The sequence below is a fragment of the Salvelinus alpinus genome, chromosome 5 (assembly GCF_045679555.1).
Source record: "Salvelinus alpinus chromosome 5, SLU_Salpinus.1, whole genome shotgun sequence".
In the NCBI taxonomy this organism is placed as follows: Eukaryota; Metazoa; Chordata; class Actinopteri; order Salmoniformes; family Salmonidae; genus Salvelinus; species Salvelinus alpinus.
In genome coordinates this window covers 73022132-73045153 of record NC_092090.1, presented here as the reverse complement: position 1 = coordinate 73045153, position 23022 = coordinate 73022132, and the positions used below count along the sequence as shown (strand labels likewise).

Genomic DNA, 23022 nt, shown 5'->3' with positions numbered 1-23022 from the left:
TTCAAGTGATTTAATTTTGGAAATCTGTTCCGAAGTATTACCACGCATAGACACGTGATCAAATACAAATGTAAACAAGGTTTGAAATGGTTATGTTTTAGTCAAATATTATCTGTTTGGCCTTCTTGCGGTCAATTTGCAGCCTACAACTTATTTATAATTATGTTCCGGCTCCCCGACCATCCAGTCAAGAACAAATCATCCCGCGGCTGAGTCTAGTTGATCCCTGGTGTACATGCTCCCCCTCCCACCTCCAAAAGTTCCAGGAAGTTTTCCTGAAATCCTCCAGTGCTCATTCCATCCTAAATGTCAGCAAGCCTCTGTGTCTTTTCTGTAAACACAGCTGTAGGGGTTGACGGATCAGAAGCCTCCCTTTTCTGTCCCTCCCCTGGCCTTGTGTGTCCTGGTCCCATGGTTTCTCACCAGCTGGAGAATGGTCTTTGAGTATGATCGACCACCTTTTGTATCTGTTTATGTCTGTGCTGCCACTAACATTGACCCTCAGCTGAGGATAAAACATTATTAACACTCACAGTCTAAAATGGATACCAATCCTGATTTAAAAAGCTGTATAACCTGAAAATAACCCATCATTCCCTCGCCCTTTCTCTCTATCTGTCGGTGTAGATGGAGACAGAGCCTGTGATGGCCTCAGAGCCAGTGTTTGCAGTGGAGCCCTCGGTGCAGGTGGCATGCTGTCAGGCCCCGGCTACTGTACCCAACGGCTCTTCTGCAGCTCGGGCCAAAGTCGAAGAACGCTCCGGAAAACTGACTGCAGAACAGCTGGCCGCCATCGACGACGAGGAGCTCCTGGATAAAATGGTACCTCCCCCTCCCCCATATCACACATGCTTACAGTCCTCAAATCCTCAAACGTAAATGTGTTGCAATGTGGTGTTGTTGTTTTTGTGTATTAGTGAAGAGTTTAATCTGATCTGCTGAGAGAACTTATATTTGGGAAAGTCATACCTTTACATTTCAGTGTGTGTCTGTGGGTCTGTGTGTGTACACTACACTCTGTGTGTATTTGGAGCTATATGACTGAGTTTGTCTGAAGACCGACACCTCTCATTCCTTCCGTCTGTCCTGTTCTTTCCGACAGCTGGATGAGTCCAGGGACTTTGAGGAGAGGAAGATGATCCGACAAGCCATGAGAGATCTGCGTAAGAGGAAGAGAGGTGAGAGACCACAGCCAGACTAACCAACCTCGTGTCCCTTCCCTCTCTCCAACCTCTAACACCTTTCCATTTTTCACTCTCTGTACTTACTTGACCACTCTATACCTCAACCTCATTTCTTTATTTACCTCCTTTTTTTTCTTCCTTATCCATCTCTGTGTTATTTTCCCCCTCTGGTTTCATATTTGTAGCTGTTGTCTTTTCTCCATCGTTGTCTTATTTTAATTATGATATTAACTGCTGGGTCTTTCTGCTGGTAGTTTGACCTTCATCAAATCTAGTCTGCATTATGTACCTGCCTCATCTCTCGCCATTTTCCATCCTTATTTTCGGATCTTATTTTCACATTCTCCCATCCTGCTCTCAGAGGCCGTACTGGGATGTACACAGGAGGAAATAGGTAGGAACATCCTGTGTGTTTGCGGACTATGTTAATACAGTATATGCATCCGTGTTAGTCATTTATCAATGTCCCACTTGGCTGTATCCCCTCATTGTCAACCATACTGTCCCACCAGTGCTGTTTCGAGCTTGTCACTTGAGTTTTCTCAATGATACACATTGATCATGAACTGACCAGCAGCAACCATGAACATGCGGAACCTGTATGGTGGACGATGAGGGAACGCATGAGTCTTCATGTTTTCTGTAGATGTTGGAGTGACTACCCAGCACTCACCACAGTGCCATATGTGATCTATCAGGATGATGCGGGACTTTATGATTCACTGACTGTCTCAGGGCAAACACACCTCATGTTGTTCCACATATGGATGGCTGGGTGCAAAGTGCTGACTGTTTGTTGAGACTCCAGACAGGACTCGGAACTCTGTATCAGAGACGTAGCTAGCCACCCAGTTCATCCCTGTATTACCCTTAACCCTAGCCAATCTGTTGAAACAGTAAGTGAGAGACCGGAGGTATTTAGTTCCATTATAATGAGCGCTTAACTGTGTCTCTGGGGATTAGGAAGGTATATGGACAGGTAAGACTGCTAGAGCTCCCAGGCATCGGGTAACAGTAGTGTTGGACAGTGTTCAGTAGCCTTTCTATGCCAGTGTCTCACTGGTCTGACGTGACGTTCAGGGTCTCTGTTTGCACTCTTTGATGTTTGTTCAGCACATGCCCCACCACAGCACAGCCTGGGGTTGCTTCTGTTTGTCTTTCACCTGTGGGTGGCTGTTTGTGTTCCAAGGCATTTGATGGTGCTTTGGAAAGAATCTTGAAATGTACCGCCGCAAACATTCAACCCATGTTTAGTTTGGCTTTGTAGCAGATGAGATGCTGTCAACTTGTTGAGTGCCTCTTCTCCCTCTTTTTCCACTGACCTTTTCCTCCTGCCATCCCTCCTCTCCTCTATCTCAGACCAGAGAGAAAAGGAGAGAGAGGTTCGTCTTGTGGAGCTTCGGCAGCAGAGAGAAGAGCGCGCTCAGAAGGGTCGTACGGGAGGAGGAGGAGCTGAAGAGGTCGTGATGAGGAAGGTGGAGAAGTCAGCTGATGGCTCCACCCTCAGCCAAGTCACCAAGACAAACCACTTCGCCCAGTCTGGTAGGCCAATCATACACCATGTCTTAGGCTGACAACATGGCTGATACATTTGGGCAGTACACTAGCTCCTGCATGATCTTCCCAGGTCAGTTGAAATGGTTCTAATGTGTGTGTTTGTGTGTCTAGGGGATGGCAGCAGGACAGCTCACAGCACCATCATGGAGGCCAGTTATGTGAAGAAAACAGACAGTGAGTCATCAATGCATCTTCCTCCTCATTTAAATCATCATCATCATTTGATTGCTATCTGTTCTCATCCATATATGGTGTTGTGTGATCTCACCACCACCACCACCTCCCTGTGTTCTCTAGTGGGGACAGTTCAGTCGAAGTCCTACAGCTACTCGTCTACCTCTTCCAGCTCTGCCAGGAAAGTGGGCAGGTGAGAACTGAACCCATATAATACTGTGCTGTATTGAATTCTGTGCCTAAACCCTCCTCCTCTGCAACCCCTATAGGATTAACGGACATTGTGTTGAACTGTAATTTACCCCTTCTCTATCTTCCTCCATCAGTGTGTTTGACCGTGAGGATGACTCGGCGTCCCGTGCTGCGGAGCGCCGGCAGGCAGAGAAGCGTAAGGAGCTGATGAGAGCCCAGAGTCTGCCCAAGACGTCCGCCGCACAGTCCCGCAAAGCCATGATCGAGAAGTTGGAGAAGGAGAGCGGAGGGTAAGGATAGAAAGAACTGAGAATAGCAAAGAATGAGAAGAGTTTAAACAGGTCTATACTAACATAAACCAATCCCCCTTCTTCAGTCCAGGGAATAAAGCGGTTGCCAAGGTGAACATGGTCCAGCGCTCCGCTAGCTGTGTGGTGCCCAATGCCAACTCCATCAAACAGATGCTGCTGGACTGGTGCCGCGCCAAGACACGCTCATACGAGGTGAGTCAACCCACCATGGCACTATGCTGAGTGTCCAGTCTCCTTAAAGATCTGAGGCATTCACACTTCACACTAGCTCATCCTGCTATGAGGCTTAGGCCTTTATATAACCCCTCTACTGCAATCAAAACCTGCCACCATGTCTTCTCTGTCAGCAGTGCTGTGTTCTCTCACATACTCTTGAGTCTAGTCTATGAGGTGACTAATGACATTTGGAAGTATTGGTTAATGCTTTGTGATTGAATATAGTATTCCTCTCCTCTTCTTCTTCTTTCCTCCTGCAGAATGTGGACATCCAGAACTTCTCGTCCAGTTGGAGTGATGGCATGGCGTTCTGTGCCCTGGTCCATAACTTCTTCCCAGAGGCCTTTGACTACTCCTCTCTCACCGCTGCCAACCGCAGACACAACTTTGAGGTGGCCTTCAGCACTGCAGAGTGAGTACACACATACACTTGTAAACTGTACATCATGCGTGCGCTCATAGACGTACTGAATGTGATGAAGTATGACATGCAGCCAGAACTTCAGCCCTGGGTTAAATGGAAGCTTCACTCTTGGAGTTGTTCCATGGCCATTTACAGCAGAATGGACCAGGGTCTGAGTGAACCATCCTTCGTCCCAAAGACCATCAATCGTCTGACCACCCCAAGGTTCTGTACATGGGAAATTAGATCCACTGTAGCTGTCTAGCTGTCCCCCCAATTGAACTCAAAATCCGTCAAACATCTTGAGAACCAGAACTTCCCTCGCCTTTCTCTGCCCCAGACCCCCACACTCCTCTTTCTCTGCCCCAGACCCCCACACTCCTCTTTCTCTGCCCCAGACCCCCACACTCCTCTTTCTCTGCCCCAGACCCCCATACTCCTCTTTCTCTGAACAGATATGATCCCTCTATTGGGTATGTTTGTTTGACCTCTGTAAAATCAACACTGAGCTGCCAGTCTATGGATTCCTCAGGCTCAGCAGGACAGGACCTCTGGGTTCTCACCATCATCTCTTAGCCTTAATACCACCTAACTACCACCTAACTACCCATTCATGTACAGTAAGAATGCCTGCCTGAGGAAGGAAAAGAATGTGAATCCACAGGATACAGCCTTTGGATTCAGCTATTGGACTCAACTCACTGTTTCCAGAGGCCCTACAGTAAGAGGGTTGGGGTGGGCCTGGGCCCAGTGCTCTTTTGTTTTATCCCTCTTCTCTCTCATGTCTGTACAGTCAGCTCCTGGATCTGTTACCACTACTACTACTACTACTACTACTACTATCTCCTGTACCTTTAAACCTCCACTCTCCATCCACTCTCTCCTCTCAGAGACGTTCTCCTCAGTAACCGCTGTGTGATGTGACCCTCCATCCACCAACCCTGATCTAAACCAGGAAACTCCTGAGACTGACCCCTCCCCAAACAACAACCACCAGGTTACTACAGTACAGGAAGAGCACTCGAGTAACTTCCTCCCAGACCCCTCTCCTTCCCTCTCTCCTTTAATCTGTCCCTCTCCTCCTCCTCCTCTTCCTCACTCCACCTCTGTCATCTCCTCTTTTGATGAGGTCATGTACTGCCGACCTCTGTCCTGTCACCCACCAGTGTCTGCTGTGTTCACCTGTCCTTAGAGCCACTGTGATGATGCTGCTCATGACGAGGACCATGATGACGTAAACACCGGATTGTCAAACACGTTTTCCTCCTAGCTAGACCCCCAACCCCCTCTTTGCCACTGTGCTGCACTGTCACTCCCTTACCAACCTCACCCCCCCGCCACTGTGCCTCATCTGGAACCCTCTCTCACACCCCTCCAACACAAACACACCACCCTGTGCACCACCAGTGTGTTTCTCTTCTAGGTTCACCCTGTGGTCCATGTCTTTATGTCAGTGTAGGATTCTTCTTGTTTTTTCCTTGTCTCTTGTTTTTGTACTGGACAAAACAAAGCCAATGTTCTACCGTTGATGTCTCTATAACCCCATGCCCAAGTCTTTTGTCTCAGTGCACAGAAAAATAGAACAAAACAAACAAAAAGGCAAAATGGACGTCGCCTGACGCTTCATTTGCCATTTTGTTGTGTCTGCGTGTGTGCACATATTTGTCATGTTGTTCATGAAGCATGTCAACTCATGGATATGTTTGTCAACACAGGGAATGTAATGTTATGGTGTGTTTTTGTGTCTTCTCTCTCCCTCTCTCCACACCCTGGCTATTCCTCTCATTTGGCTGCTCACTGCTCACTCTCTCATCCTCCTTCCTTCTGTCTCCCTCACTTTACTTCTACCTGTTCACTTTTCATATATTTGTATTTTCTCTATTTTCGGCTTTCCTCCCTCTTCTCTTTCTCTCCCCCTACCTCACCCCCCCTCTCTCCCCCTGCTCCCTCTCTGGGGTGCGGGTGCAGGAAGCTGGCTGACTGTCCCGAGCTGTTGGACGTAGAGGACATGGTGCGGATGCGTGAGCCAGATTGGAAGTGTGTGTACACGTACCTGCAGGAGTTCTACAGGGGCCTGGTGACCAAGGGCCTGGTTAAAACCAAAAACTCCTCCTAGAGTCACACCCCTAGGACCCCAAATGCACTCATGGTGAGAGAGGGAACAGGCCCACGGAGGAACCTCACGCTGGTGCTGGGGGTTTATGGGGTGGGATTGGTGTGAGTGGGAGATTCTCAATTGAGGGAAAGTCTATACTCTACTCCTATCCTCCGTCCTCTTCTCCGCCATGACCCAGAAACCAATAAGTGGTTGCCATATGTAGGATAATTCATTAATTGGTTAACCGAGGAGTTTCCTCATCTCCTAGATTGCCTCATCCAGCGGAGGATACCAGAGTTTTTCCCTCAAACCCTTGAATCAGCTGTTGTTTACTCTGAGAATAAAAACATACACACATTTGAAACAATACGCTACTTATACATTTATCCATAAAATGTCTAGCACAACTAGCTAAATGTATTTTTACCACTTTACACATGACATTTGCCTGATGACCAGCTAGTTGCGAAGGAGAGTCTTATTTCATACATGAGCATTTGTTTCCACGTTTCCTCTCCTCGATGACTCCTATCCTCGATTACCACTGACCTTTTTCAAAAGGAGGCGAGGACAGAGAAGAGGACGTGAGGAATTGAACAAATCCAATTGAGATTCTCCCAGTGTGTGACTGTGGGTGTAGGAGTGCGTGTTGTCGGGGGGGCAGGATCAACAACAGTGCCACCAGTTCCATCATATTATGATGGTGAAGTCAGACAGGAGAAGAGTGAGCCATCCATTAATACAATCAAGATCATTATCCTGCAGGAAGTCATATGAAGTTTTAGGAAGCGTACTCTTAGTGTAGGTCAGAGCTCAGTTTTCTCCGCCCTGTGTGCCAGTGCTGGGGTCCAGAGGCCCAAACATGGACTGTGAGTGTGTGACTGCAGTCAGAGCCAGGTTCCAGGCTCCAGCCAGGCAGAGGGCCAGCCATCAGCACACCCCATCTGCAGCTCCACACTTTAAAAGGAGCTGCCGCAACACAACACTGGAGTGGAAACAGAGATTGGAAACAAAGTGGAGAGGAAAAAGAGATGTCAGACCTGTGCTGTGTGAAGCATGTGTATCATCTCCCCTCATTTAGTGACTTCAGAATTACTGATGTTTTTCTACTTGAAGTGTATAAAGCCCGGTCAGTTTATATCAGCCATCGCTGAATGACATAAATAGACTTATCTCCTTAGTATCGAACACAACAAAGAAAAACTTCATACCGAGTTTTACAGGGTTGACATTTGTGTTTGTCTTTGAGGGGCTAGGTTACTATCTGCTGGTATAGTAGCTGTGCTCTCTCTGACTCCCTCCCACCTTGCAGCTGTTTCCCAGAGCTCTCCCTCTCCTCCTGCTCTGCGCTCCTGGTTGGGCAGCTCACACTGCCACACTGTTGTCTTTGTCAGTCAACTACAGTACTTTTAGGATTTAGTAGTCAAGTGTGCCTCCATGTGGTTATATGCATGCATTGCACATAGATTATTTGGTTTACCAAATGGCAGAATATGTTTGGAACAAATACTTTGTAGTGTCTCCCTCTTGCCTGGTTAGGTTGGGTGGATAAAAAAGCTTTTGTGAGAGCGGTGTTTGTGGAGAGAATGTCATATTTTATCCTTAACATCACTCTGTTCATCTCTCTCTTTCGCCATCTCCCCACCTTTCCCTTTCTCCATCTCACCATCTCTCCATCTCCGTTCCTTAGGGAATGTGCCAACTGCATGCCCCTACTGGAGGTGGAGGACATGATGATCATGGGGAGGAAGCCTGACTCCAAGTGTGTGTTCACCTACGTGCAGTCACTGGTCAACCACCTGCGCAGGCACGAGATGAATCTCGCCAAGGCCTTTGCCAAACTCCAGGCCACCGACTTCTGATCTGCCCCTGAGCTCACAGTGTGTCCTCTCCCATCACACCACTATACTGTACCCCTCCTGTCCTCCTGAGCCCTGTCCCTCAACACCACCCCTGTCCCAACAGGCTGACAGCAGCCCAGACTCTGAGTGAGGGGTGTTACTGATTTGCACATCTCTGATGGCCAACGACAGAAGAGTGTTTGTGTAGGAGTGTCTATCTCTGATGATTATCTTTGTTGACAGTGGTGGCATGTCAGACAGAAATTCCCCTCCTCTGGACACACATTTGTTCAGGCTGTGCGAACCTTCCCAAAGGAAAACTCCAACGTTTTCATTATAGAGAATCTTTTTAAGCTTTAATTGATACGTTATACTGAAATGTAGTTGTAGTCCATCAGTAGGCAATTCTATTCATGCTTTGGAAGTCCTAGGTTTATGGCACCAACAAAACCCTGCATGAAATGAACATGAGAAAAATATGCATTTTATTGTACTCACTCACCTTAATGCCTACATTTTTTTTTCTGTGATAATTGTAAGATGTTACTCAAGCTGTTGGTGATGATGAAGAAAAATAATATGCATCTGTTTTATATTCCTTCAGTCCCCACTCTGGTTCTGTTTAAGGTGTTAACAAATCTGCTTGCTTTTTAAAACACATCTACTTGAATTGTTTTAAATAGTCCTTATTATTCCTATTTTGTTGTTAATAATTATCATTATTACTATTTAAGTTTATTCATAAGCACTGGTATGGAGGGATGTTATTCAGTCATTGTGTTATATAGTAGTTAGCATTATGACATTGGTGGATCTGTTTGTACAGCCCTATGCTGGGTAAGAACCATATCTGAATCTACAAAACCAGATGACGTTAAAGCCAGACTAGGTTGTAATAGCCTTTTTCTAATACTGAAATGTTATGAAAGTAGTTGTGTAACTATAATTAATTGTGTATTTACACCACTCATATTTACATAATTTTGGTCAGAGTGGAGAAACACCCGTGTTGAAAAGTAGGTTCCCAAGTGCTTCTCAAACAGGTAAAATCACACATTGGTGTTGTTTCTAGATTATCATGTCTTTATTTCAGCTTTTCTCCCTGTCCTTACCTCAGTTTGTTACATTGGGTCATCAAAAGAATCAGCATAGGGTTGTCACATTCATGTTTGAGATGCCAGCAAGAATAAGGCTGTGACCTCAACGATTTCCCTTCAAAATAAAAGTCCAGCAATGAAGATGGTAGAAAAATAATACAAATTGTCGAACCTCGTAACATTTTATTAGGACATTTTCTTTCCTAATAACATTTTTTTATTTTGTTTAACAATATAAAAAATAAAAAAAAGGAAAATAGTTTCCCAACGCCCATACGATCAGACTGAGCATTCCAATGGCCAAAATAGGCGCAGGGAAATAAATTATAAAAAATGTTTTTGAGTTATTTTCTTTAAATAAACACACAGACTGATTTATTAGACAGAGTAATGATTTAAAAATACAATTAAAAAGACTGCATGGGGGCTTTAAGGGCCACAAAATTAGCAGCGATAACTGGGGTGTAAACTCTGTGGATTTGGAAACTAGAAGTGCTCTTGAGTAGAATGGACACCCCTTTTACTGTGGCACAATGTACAGAACATTTTGTACAGTCCAATAAATTATAGAACATACACAAAAAAACATTGTTGACCATTTACGCCTGAAAAAAAAGACATATCATAGAAATAATTAAAATAATTATTTGTTTGATAATGTATAAAATATATTGATAATTGTGCACATTTTCCATAATTTTCTCCCTAATTATTAATATACAAAGTATACAGGACAGGACTCAAAATCCGTGACCTGGAAGTGCTTAGTTATTTTTGCCAGCTTCACAATGGTATCACATTCACACTGCCAGCACCATATGCTTTGAAGTTTTGTTTCATGAGTGTTTCTTTTCTATGAATCAAACCTATAGCCAGAACAAAGTTTATGGTAATGTAATTATTTGATTGAATATGAAAGGTTTGTTGGCGAGGCCAACTTCTCTTCTCTACATCCTTTGGCCCAATGAAGGCTGGCTTTCAGCTCAGTTGATTCTATGACCGATGAACAGGAGAGTATTACTGATAAAGGCTAAATGTACTTTATTTCCAATGTATATTTTCTGAACTCAAGTGAAGAAAAAAAATATATATATTCCATTATATATTATGATTTATTTATCAAGAATTGTAATACTTTTCAGTTAGATTTAGAACTGGTTTTGATGTAATTAACTGCTTTGTTATCTGTAATTGAGACTTGAGAAAGTTACACTTTTTCGATATTCCGCTCCTGCCAATTTGGCAACCAGAGAGAGCTTTCTCAAACTAGTGAATCCTGTACTGTACATGCAGTGCATTCAGAAAGTATTCAGACCCCTTCACTTTTCCCACATTTTGTTATGTTACAGCCTTATTCTAAAATTGATTAAATAAATACAAATCCTCAGCAATCTACACACAATACCCCATAATGACAAAGCGAAAACAGGTTGGTAGAAATTTTAGCAAATGTATAAAAAGAAGAAACATAAGTATTCAGATCTTTTGCTATGAGACTCGAAATTGAGCTCAGGTGCATCCTGTTTCCATTGATCATCCTTGAAATGTCAGGATCGAGGGAAAGATGAACTGAGCAAAGTACAAAGAGATCCTTGATGAAAACCTGCTCCAGAGCGCTCAGGACCTCAGACTAGGGCGAAGGTTCACCTTCCAACAGGACAACAACCCTAAGCACACAGCCAAGACAACGCAGTAGTGGCTTCGGGACAAGTCTCTGAATGAGTGGCCCAGCCAGAGCCCAGACTTGAACCCAGTCAAACATCTCTGGAGAGACCTGAAAATAGCTGTGCAGCGATTCTCCCCGTCCAACCTGACCGAGCTTGAGCGGATCTGCAGAGAAGAATGGGAGAAACTCCCCAAATACAGGTGTGTTATGCTTGTAGCGTCATACCAAAGAAGACTCAAGGCTGTAATCGCTGCCAAAGGTGCTTCAACAAAGTACTGAGTAAAGGGTCTGAATAAATTTGCAGAAATTTCTATAAACCTGTTTTTGCTTTGTCATTATGGGGTATTGTGTGTAGATTTCATATATTTTAGAATAAGGGTGTAACGTAACAAAATGTGAATGCACTGTACATGCTTGGACACATTGTTATAATTCCTTGTTTTTGTAGAAGAGTACTGGCCACCCCTCAGAGCCTGGTTCCTCTCTAGGTTTCTTCCGAGGTTCCTGCCTTTCAAGGGAGTTTTTCCTAGCCACTGTGCTTCTACATCTGCATTGCTTGCTATTTGGGGTTTTAGGCTGGGTTTCTGTATAAGATCTTTGTGACATCTGCTGATGTAAAAAGGGCTTTATAAATTCATTTGTACTCCACAATTAAATGTAAATTAACAATTAAAACCAATTTAACACAAAATATTTGTTGTTGATTGTTTGTCTTTAAATTGTCTGTTACTGTAAACATTTTTCTTTTACAACTATTTGTCATCCCCTTCACTTTAATCCCCTTGTGCCTAAGCCCCACACACCAGGACACGTTACATCAGCCCCAAGCCAATCAGGAGATTTTACAGCTAGAGGCGTCATTCAGTTCCACAGTGTACAGGAAATCATTTTACACACGAGATCAGCAGAGAGACCCCATACTTGACACTTTGTGGTAAACCAACACATCACCAGAAATAAATGGACAAACAGCAGAAAAAAATGTACATGCAATTTTAGTGTGACCTTCAAAACCTTTGCTGATGCTACAGAGACTGTTCCCCCAAGTGCAAATCCAGGACCTGCTTGTCATTCTGATCCAAAACATTTCTGTTATGAGATGCAGAAACAAACTGGTCTTGGACCAGACCTGGGGGAGAGTAGCCCTGTCTGTCCAGGTCCACACTCCTCTTTACTGCTGTGAGGGTTATAGGTCAGAGTGTTTGGCCTCTCCGTCGGACTCTGAGGAAGCGTTGTCTGTGGGGGCTGAGGGGGAGGACTGGGACTTGGGGGTGCCTTTGAAGGGGCTGTTCTTGGCGGGGGAGAAGCAGAACTCCACTGGGACCTCATCCTCAGGCTGAGCCTTCTTGTAGAAGCCCAACTTCTCCAGCAGATCGCTGATCTCAGAGCAGGCCATGTCAGACAGGGCGATGCACTGAACAGGGCAGTCATACAGGTGAGACGCATATCCTCACAAGAACTCTCTATACCCTATTCTTTCACAAGATATATCATTGCACAAATAGGGTTTTCATACAATTTCTGTGCAATAGTAGGCCCACCCTTTACATGCTTGCATCTCTATGACAAATATTTTATAACCATTATAACTCACTAGTGAGAACCTACAAACAGCACAGAAAAGTATTAACACCAGAGATGTGATAAAGATGCAGTAAAACTTCAGGGTGTTTCAGCAGCTCACTTATGTCCAGCTCTTCGTAGTAGTGGTTAAGGAGGACAAGCTCAGGTTCGGCCCCAGGGATGTGCTACATTACCAGGTTATGGCTGGGGTGGCATGGGTCAGGGGTCACAAACATAAAAAGAAGGCAAACAGGGAAATGCAATGCCCGTGGACAGGCTTCTGACACCCCAGTCCAGAACAACTTCCTTCAAGCCCTAGTGCCCTGCCGGCTGTCTTGTCAGACTAGCTATACTGAGCAAAACTATTAACGCAGCATGTAAAGTGTTGATCCCATGTTTCATGAGCTGAATATATATAAGATCCCAGAATGTTCCATGCACACACAAAGCTTATTTCGCTCAAAAGTTGTGCACAAATTGGTTTACCTCCATGCTAGTGAGCATTTCTCATTTGCCAAGATATTCCATCCACGTGACAGGTGTAGCATATCAAGAAGCTGATTAAGCTGCATGTTCATTACACAGGTGCACCATGTGTTAGGGACAATAAAAAGCCACTCTAAAATGTGCAGTTGCCACAGATGTCTCAAGTTTTGAGGTAGCATGCAATTGGAATGCTGACTGCAGGAATGTCCACCAGAGCTACTGCCAGAGAATTTCATGTTTATTTCTCTACCATAAGCTGCATCCAATGTCGTTATAGAGAATTTGGCAGTACGTCCAACCGGCTTCACAACCGCATACCACATGTAACCACGCCAGCCCAGGACCTCCACATCCAGCTTCTTCACCTGCGGGATCATCTGAGACCACCCACCCGGATAGCTGATGAAACTGTGGGTTTGCACAAGTGAAGAATTTCTGCACTAACTGTCAGAAACCGTCTCAGGGAAGCTCATCTGCGTGCTCGTCGCCCACACCAGTGTCTTGACCTGACTGCAGTTCGGTATCGTAACTGACTTCAGTGGGCAAATTCTCCCCTTCGATGGCCACTGGCACGCTGGAGAAGTGTGTTTTTCACGGATGAATCCCAGTTTCAACTGTACAGGGCAGATGTCAGACATCTGCCCTGTACAGTTGAAACTGGGATTCATCCGTGAAAAACACACTTCTCCAGCGTGCCAGCGTGTCAGTATGGCATCGTGTGGGCGAGTGGTTTGCTGATGTCAACGTTGTGAACAGAGTGCCCATAGTGGCAGTGGGGTTATGGTATGGGCAGGCATAAGCTATGGACAACGAACACAATTGCATTTTATCAATGGCAATTTGAATGCAAAGAGATACCGTGATGAGATCCCGAGGCCCATTGTTTTGCCATTCATCCGCCGCCCTCACCTCATGTTTCAGCATGATAACACACAGCCCCATGTTGTACATAATTCCTGGAAGCTGAAAATGTACCAGTTCTTCCATGGCCTGCATACTCACCAGACATGTCACCCATTGGGCATGTTTGGGATGCTCTAGATTAACGTGTACGACAGCGTGTTCCAGTTCCCACCAATATCCAGCAACTATCCACAGCCATTGAAGAGGTGTGGGACAACATTCCACAGGCCACAATCAACAGCCTGATCAACTCTATGCGAAGGAGATGTGTCACACTGCATGAGGCAAATGATGGTCACACCAGATACTGACTGGTTTTCAGATCCACGCTCCTACCTTTTTTTAAGGTACCTGTGACCAACAGATGCATTTTTGCATTCCCAGTCATGTGAAATCCATTGATTAGGGCCTAATGAATGTATTTTATTTGGCTGATTTCCTTATATGAACTGTAACTCAGTAAAATCTTAGAAATTGTTGCATGTTGCGTTTATATTTTTGTTCAGGTAGTAGGAAGGTAGTTTTGTTCAGGTAGTAGGAAGGTGTTTCATGTGAGGTTTGGACATCCATACAGGACAGGGATCCTGAAGTGTCAGCACAAGAACTGTTCTTCGGGAGCTTCATGAAATGGGTTTCCATGGTCGAACAGCCGCACACAAGCCTAAGATCACCATGCGCAATGACAAGTGTTGGTTGGAGTGGTGTAAAGCTTGCTGCCATTGGACTCTGGAGCAGTGGAAAATGCGTTCTCTGGAGTGATGAATCACGCTTCGCCATCTGGCAGTCGGACAGACAAATCTGGGTTTGGCGTATGCCAGGAGAATGCTACCTACCCCAATGCATAGTGCCAACTGTAAAGTTTGTTGGAGGAGGAATAACGGTTGGGCTGTTTTTCATGGTTCGGGTTAGGCCCCTTAGTTCCATTGAAGGGAAATCTTAACGCTAAAGCAAACAATGACATGCTAGACGATTCTGTGCTTCCAACTTTGTAGCAGCAGTTTGGGGAAGGCCCTTTCCTGTTTCAGCATGACAATGCCCCAGTGTACAAAGCGAGGTCAATACAGAAATGGTTTATCGGTGTGGAAGAACTTGACTGGCCTGCACAGAGCCCTGACCTCAACCCCATCAAACACCTTTGGGATGAATTAAAACGCTGATTGCGAGCCAGGCCTAATCGCCCCAACATCAGTGCCGACCCATTAATACTCTTGTGGCTGAATGGAAGCAAGTCCACGCAGCAATGTTACAACATCTAGTGGAAAGCCTTCCCAGAAGAGTGGAAGCTGTTATAGCAGCAAAGGAGGGACCAACTCCACATTAAATCCCATGATTTTGGAATGAGATGTTCGACGAACAGGTGTCCACATACTTTTGGTCATGTAGTGTAGTTTATAAATCAGTGAAAAGGCTGTTAATGATTTATTCTAAGGTGGCTAAATCAGATATAAACATGGTCAACAAGTTAATCCAGACCTTATCCAGTGCATGGCTTCCATATCACAGCAGAGCCCCTACCTACCACATCTCTGCACGTCTGCCATCACAAGCACCAAAATGAAAAATATTCTAAAGAGGAATATCCTGTATCACAAAGGCTTTGACCTGAGGGAAGAAGAGTGTATGATTAGTGTATCTCTGCTTTTTTGGGCAAACCGCTATACATTTTACAAATCCTTCAGCACTTGCAATACATCAATCAACAAACCTATACAATGTTGGGTGGAGTAGTGTAAAGCTCGCCGCCATTGGACTCTTGAGCAGTGGAAACGTATTCTCTGGAGTGATGAATCACGCTTCACCATCTCGCAGTCGGACAGACAAATCTGGGTTTGGCGGATGCCAGGAGAATGCTACCCTCCCCTATGCATAGTGCCAACTGTAAAGTTTGGTGGAGGAGGAATAATGGTCTGGGGCTGTTTTTAATTTTTAATTTGTTTACAATAACCATATAATAGATTAGAATATATGAACACAACTGCATACGATATCCTACCTCCAGCTTTGCTTCTGCGAGACCATCCAGTTTCTTCAGATCTACATCATAAACCGACACACAGTGAAGTAAACTGGCAAAAATGAACAAAAACATAATTTCCTTTGATTCCTGCGCGACGAGTAGATTCGTGCAGAGCAGACGGTCTTGCTCATTCGGATTCGTGCCGAGCAGATGGTCTTGCTCATTCGGATTCGTGCCGAGCAGACTGTCTTGCTCATTTGGTCTTGCAGCAGGTACTCTTGAAAAACACAATGTGCTGCTAATGTTCAACTACTGTCTAGTCTGGACCCTTTGCCACGTCAATCGCATTCCTGGGCCACATTCAGTTGCAAAACGTTTTTGAACGTTGCAGATAGAAATCCCATGAATAGAGTTGCCGTGATTCCTTATTCTACATGTTGGAGTGGCATGTTTGTTCTACATAGCACATTTACAGTGCATTTGGAAAGTATTCAGACCCCTTGACTTTTTCCACATTTTGTTACGTTACAGCCTTATTCTAAAAAGGATTAAATAATTTTTCCCCCTTATCAATCTACACACAATACTCCATCATGACAAAGTGAAAACAGGTTTTTAGACATTTTTCAAATGTATTTAAAATCAAAAACAGATTACATAAGTATTCAGACCCTTTGCTATGAGACTTGAAATTGAGCTCAGGTGAATCCTGTTTCCATTGATCATCCTTGAGATGTTTCTTCAACTTGATAAATTCAATCGATTGGACATAATTTGGAAAGACACACACTTGTCTATATAACGTTCCACAGTTGACAGTGCATGTCAGAGCAAAACCCAAGCCACGAGGTTGAAGGAATTTGTCTTAGAGCTCCGTGACAGGATTGTGTCGAGGCACAGATCTGGGGAAGGGTACCAAAAATGTCTGCAGCATTGAAGGTCCCCAAGAACACAGTGGCCTCCATCATTCATAAATGGAAGAAGTTTGGAACTACAAAGACTCTTCCTGAAGCTGGCCGCCCGGCCAAACTGGGGGAGAAGGGCCTTGGTCAGGGAGGTGACCAAGAACTTGATGGTCACTCTGACAGAGCTCCAGAGTTCCTCTGTGGAGATGGGAGAACCTTCCAGAAGGACAACCATCTCTGCAGCACTCCGCCAATTAGGCCTTTGTGGTAGAGTGGCCAGACGGAAGCCACTCCTCAGTAAAAGGCAAATGACAGCCCGCTTGAAGTCTGACAAAAGGCACCTAAAGGACTCTCAGAACATGAGAAACAAGATTCTCTGGTCTGATGAAACCAAGATTGAAGTCTTTGGCCTGAATGCCAAGCGTCACATCTGGAGGAAACCTGGCACCATCCTTACGGTTAAGCATGGTGGTGGCAGCATCATGCTGTGGGTATGTTTTTCAGCGGCAGGGACTGGTAGACTAGTCAGGATCGAGGGAAAAATGGAGAATGGGAAAAGTCTCTGAATGCCTTTGAGTGCCCCAGCCAGAGCCCAGAGTTGAAACCGATCGAACATCTCTGGAGAGACCTGAAAATAGCTGTGCAGCAACATTCCCCATCCAACCCGACAGAGCTTGAGATGATCTGCAGAGAAGAATGGGAGAAACTCCCCAAAAAGAGGTGTGCCAAGCTTGTAGCGTCATACCCAAGAAGATTCAAGGCTGTTATCGCTGCTGTACTGAATAAAGGGTCTGAATACTTATGTAAATGTGATATTTCAGTTTTACATTTTTTATACATTTGCACACATTTCTAAAAACCTGTTTTTGCTTTGTCATTATGGGGTATTGTGTGTGGATTGATGAGGTAAAAAAAATAACATTTAACAAATTTTAGAATAAGGCTGTAACAAAGATTGTAGCCTAGAGCCGTTGCTCAATTCCTCATGTACATTTTACTACACCACTTTTAGAGGGGACCAAGGTTGACCAAGGTTGATTACGAATAAGACACAGTAATAAATACAAGTCATAGATCCCACGGTCACACACACACACTCACTGGCAAGACTTACAGTGCATTCGGAAAGTATTCAGACCCCTTGACTTCCTCCACATTTTGTTTACGTTACAGCCTTATTCTAAAATTAATTAAATACATTTTTTCCTCAGCAATCTACACACAATACCCCATAATGACAAAATGAAAAACTGTTTTTTTGAAATGTTTGCACATTTATTTAAAATAATAAACAGAAATACCTTATTTATGTAAGTATTCAGACCCTTTGCTATGAGACTCCAAATTGAGCTCAGATGTGAGCTCAGTGTTTCTACAACTTGATTGGATGCCACCTGTGGTAAATTACATTGATTGGACATGATTTGGAAAGGCAAACACCTGTATATATAAGGTCCCACAGTAGATAGAACATGTCAGAGCAAAAACCAAGCCATGATGTCGAAGGAATTGTCCGTAGAGTTCCAAGACAGGATTGTGTCGAGGCACAGATCTGGGGAAGGGTACCAAAAAATGTCTGCAGCATTGAAGGTCCCCAAGAACACAGTGGCGCTCCACCAATCAGGCCTTTATGGTAGAGTGGCCAGATGGAAGCCACTCCTCAGTAAAAAGCACATGACAGCCCGCTTGGAGTTTGCCAACAGGGACCTAGAGGACTCTCAGACCATGAGAAACAAGATTCTCTGGTCTGATGAAACCAAGATTGAACTCTTTGACCTGAATGCCAAGCGTCACGACTGGAGGAAAATTTATAAAAACCTGTTTTTGCTTTGTCATTATGCGGTATTGTGTTTAGATTAATGAGGGGGGAAAACAATTTAATACATTTTAGAATAAGGCTGTAACATAACTAAATGTGGAAAAAGTCAAGGGGTCTGAATACTTTCGGAATGTACTGTATACATGGAGAACACACAAATCATTAGCAGCAGGGAGCAGGGTGGGATAAATAAAGCATTATGCACACTCTTTAAGATGAACACACGATGATTAAACACTCTTGATATGATAGCACGCTGATGCAATACTTTTGTGGATAACATACTTGTGGTAATTAGCATGCAGGCACCCACTTGAATACATCACACTGGGCACACACTGGTTGAATCAATGTTGTTTCCACATAATTTTAACAAAATTACATTGAACCAACGTGGAATAGATGTTGAATTGATTGTCTGTGCCCACTGGGATAGGACTCGCCTCTGCTCTCCAATCAAATAGCTTTCTCTGAAGAAAAGCCTGATGTAATGGACACAAAGTAAACCTGATAGTAAGAGCAGCAAAGGCTTCTCTGAAGCTCTGACAAATACAAACATAATTATACCCCGGCTCATTTACAAAATAGCAATACCAAAACTTTTATACTTTATTAAATACACAACATTATCAAATAGACTCAATTCACATTATAATGTTACAAGCAATGCTGGTAGGCTATACTTTCCCAGCCTACACAATCAACAAAACGGTGTCAATACCACATCTTGCAGACAGCGTTGATCATGTCACTGAAACACAAATCATTGTTTTACATGATGGCTGTCATATACTTTAGCAAGCGGTATAACATTCACAGAACCAGAAACCAAAGTTATCTTACCCAAAGTTCGACAAACTTTCATAAACACAGTCAAAAGGTGTGAACAGGGAATGTGCACCCTTCGCTGTCCTCTGGGGTGGAACCAACACTCCCCCTAATAAGTACGCTTTAGTTATATGTGCAAATTGCTCAACTCATCTCATAGCAGCCGCTAGGTGCCACTGACTACACTCATTTTACCAAACAAAAGTGGGTCAGACTGTTGAAATGACATATTGTACCGTTGAAATGACAGATTGTACCTTTAAACAGTAGCTAATTGGTGGGTAAACAAGTGAGAATAATAAAGTATACAGGTGCTATGCCCCATGGCCACATTGGGGATAGAACTGAGCCAGACTCATCCACAACAATAAATGGGGGAAGGTCATGAATTTTACAGAGGTTTTACACTGTCATTCAGGAAGTCATACAGTAGGCCTTATGTGGTGGACAGGAACCCTGGGATGTTGCCTTGGTAACTTAATGTTGCTGGTAATCACAGCTTCAGAACAAGGTTATATGTGGGTTATAGCTCATTAAAAGTGATAATTTCATTAGTGTTGATGCTGACGTTAGGATTCTGTTTTTAAAGGTTTAAAGGTTCCTAGGCCGTCATTGAAAATAAGAATTTGTTCTTCACTGACTTGCCTAGTTAAATAAGGGTAAAATAAAAATAAAAACCTGGAGTCTACTTAGTGTCATTTCAGCTCAAAGATTCATAGCTATTTGTCATAGGATATACACAGTGCTTATGCATACAGACAGTGGGTAAACCTATTCATGAATATGAATAATTAATCATTTTCAATTATGAATGCCTGTCTCCTTGTTGCATTGCAAATTATCTCTGTATTGTCAGTAGAAAAGCAGAGCTTGTATTCTGTGACCATTATGGCCTAGGCCTACTCCACTATAATTTTACGTTATTGTCATTTTAATAGATTGTGAACATATGTTTAATGATAATACATTTTGCAATATTATAATGCTGTCGCTTTAAATGAGACATTCTATTCCCTCATTATCAAGAGCTTGATGGTGTAGCTCCGGCCCGAGGTAATTCTTTATTGTGTAGTTCGTGGGAACTGAAGTGTAGCCTACTGCCTCTCCTAACTGAGAAACACAAGAAGTCCACACTCGGCCCATGTTTACATAATAGGCCACATGAGACATAACAAAACCTGCTCTAGTATCAATATGACATTTAAATATGGATACGTCGCGCATGGAGTCTTTGAATGGATGCACGTGTAGGATAGTGGGCGGCCTGTAGCCTAGGTATACAGACCCCTGAGAGGGGTATAGACTAGCCCTTGCACACGGATAGGACTGAATGTAATACATTGTAAATAAAAGGTATCAAGGCACATTTATTATATTGTTAATAAAAATAAAATAAAAATATTGTAAAGATGTGCAAAGACGCACGTTCCACCTCGCCAAATTGCACGACATTGAGCAACCTTCACGGTTCCATTTCTGTAAAGAGCCAGTTCACAAATCTAACCGCTGTGCGGCGGTAAAGCTCCACAATCGCTACTGTAGGCTGTCTGAGTAGCTACTCATCATCAACAGAGCAACGCGTAGTCGTAGTGGACGTTCGCGTACGGAACCGTCCGAAAGGGTGTTCACATTCACAATTTAAAGAGCAAAGGCTACCAAACAGTCCAAGAAATAACGGTTTAATCGACGCAGTACTTGCATTCGGCGTGTAACGGTTGTTTTATCATTCAGTCTATAAACTGATAAGCGCAACGGGTGAATATGAACGTACGCCTGCTTTGTTTATGAAATGTAGCCTATCTTTTTCTCGTGAGCGTGGATTTGGAACCTTGCAAAAGTTCACTTGGTAGCTCACCTGCTCTCTATCGCCAGTGTGGAACGCGCTGTGATGCCGATGGTTTCATTTGAAGAACGTCAGGCAGGTCTGATATTATAACAGTATTGTAACCTGGAAGGCTATTTAAACCTCATCCTCTGACAAGGCGTAAATACAGTAATAGCTCAGACCTATTCATCCTCAGGAGAGGAACAAGCATCAGGCTATACTCTACATTAACTAACCAATCCTTCATTCAGAGGGTTTATCTCGTCGCCTGTCATCCGTTCATCTGTGATATTGACTGAACAGGTAATTTAGTTCTGTAACTGTGTTATAGTAAAGACACGTCATTGCATGCTGCCGCCAATCCTAGACATTTACATTTTAGTCATTTAGCAGACGCTGTTATCCAGAGTGACTTACAGTAGTGAGTGCATATGTTTTCATATTTGTTCGTATTATATTATTTCGGATGTTTAAATGTATTTAATCTGGTGTCCTCTGACTCACTGTAACATCCAGAGTTATTACCTAACATAACCATGACCACTACAAGCTGTACAGTAAAAAACAAATCTAGCCCACTTGATGGTAGGGTACTAGGGGGTAACTAGCCCCCTGGGGTAACTGCCCCCCCCACAAAATATTTTGCTCTTGAATGTCATTTTAAAGACTGCTGGGATTCAATCCTGATTTATTCAAATAATATTTAGTGTAATTGTACATAATGGATTGTATAGAAAATAAACAAATAAAATAAATGTGCAGGTGAGTTAAAAAGAGGATCTTTACATCAAATCTCCTCATAGTGCGGATATTAATGGTGACATATGCAACCCCATTTCCCCCCATATTATATTTAAATTATTATTACTATATAAGTATTACTATTAGTATTACTAGTTATTAGTATTACTAGCACTACTAGTATTATTATAAGTATTACTTACTAAAGAATTTCTAAATAAAACGGATTAAATTATATTAACACACTTGTGTGAAACCCTTAATCTTCTACCCATGGGGGGTGTCACAACCTGGCTTTTAGATGGTGACAAGCAAGGGAGTCTACACGTTGGCAGTTAAGGAGTAACAAAAATATTTATTTAAATAACTAACAAAGTGTAAAACTACAAAGGAAAACTAACCTGTGAAGTGTGAAAGTAGGCATGTGAGGGGTGTAATGGAGATGCATGGATGAAGGTAAAATGTGTGTAAGTGTTGAAGGGTGCACCTAATCCAAAAACATAATCAACCAGATCACAAAACAAAATGGTGCTTGTGGAGAGAGAGAGAGCCAGGACTGGGCACCAGGAACTTTTATCTCCTAGATCCAAAACCCAGGTGCAACTTGTCACCTTAACAACCCAATCAGCTCCACCTGTCCCCAATCTACAAATAAAAGCACAAAAACACAGTGAAGGAGGCAGGGAGAGCGTAACAGGGGGTACTTACAAGTACAGTTACCCTGGTACTTTAAAAAAAACTCCCCTTTTCTAAAAACAACATTTCATGAAATAACTAAAAAAGTGTAAAATGTAGCCATTTATTTTCCTTTATAGTTTATTTGTCTAAGCATGACCTTAAATCACATACCAATTTTTTTCTCCAAACGTTGCTTTTTTGTGTCGGCAATTAGACGTTTTTGTTTTTTGTTTTTTGGGGGGGCTAGTTACCCCCTAGTACCCTAACATGCAAGGAATAATGCAAATAAACATTGACAGTGTTCTTCTTTACATTATCAGATTCAGTTGTCTTACTCAGAAGAGTGGTACAAATCATATTATGCTAATATGAATTTTATGTCCAATTAATTTCTCCTATGTATAATCAGTTTGCAATAGGCACTCTACTATGTGCTATCATTATGCCACTGTCGGAAATCATGGTATCTATCCCTACTCTGCTTCTCTTTCATGTTACTTTTTGCATCTGATTGAGTTACACAGCTTCAGGAAGTGGAGCAAGAGGTTGGGGTTACGATACAGGAATCGGACCACCGA

At 43.3% G+C, this 23022-nt stretch overlaps 2 protein-coding genes across 2 annotated transcripts in view; both read left to right on the top strand.

The window, feature by feature from the left end:
- The window catches only part of LOC139576744 (smoothelin-like), an 83907-nt gene extending 75233 nt beyond the window's left edge, over positions 1-8674 (top strand). Inside the window, 12 exon segments of the mRNA XM_071403156.1 lie at positions 628-822; positions 1103-1178; positions 1546-1578; positions 2544-2726; positions 2853-2915; positions 3039-3108; positions 3242-3397; positions 3484-3610; positions 3895-4046; positions 6006-6138; positions 6140-6186; positions 7826-8674. Of these exon segments, the coding sequence (XP_071259257.1) occupies positions 628-822; positions 1103-1178; positions 1546-1578; positions 2544-2726; positions 2853-2915; positions 3039-3108; positions 3242-3397; positions 3484-3610; positions 3895-4046; positions 6006-6138; positions 6140-6186; positions 7826-7997 (1407 nt within the window). The 3' untranslated portion in view covers positions 7998-8674.
- Positions 8675-20780: 12106 nt separating this feature from the next.
- The window catches only part of LOC139576735 (phosphatidylinositol 4,5-bisphosphate 5-phosphatase A-like), a 38132-nt gene continuing 35890 nt past the window's right edge, over positions 20781-23022 (top strand). The window contains exon 1 of the mRNA XM_071403138.1: positions 20781-21328. The gene's annotated coding sequence lies outside the window, so the exon portion shown is untranslated. The remainder of the gene's footprint in view (positions 21329-23022) is intronic.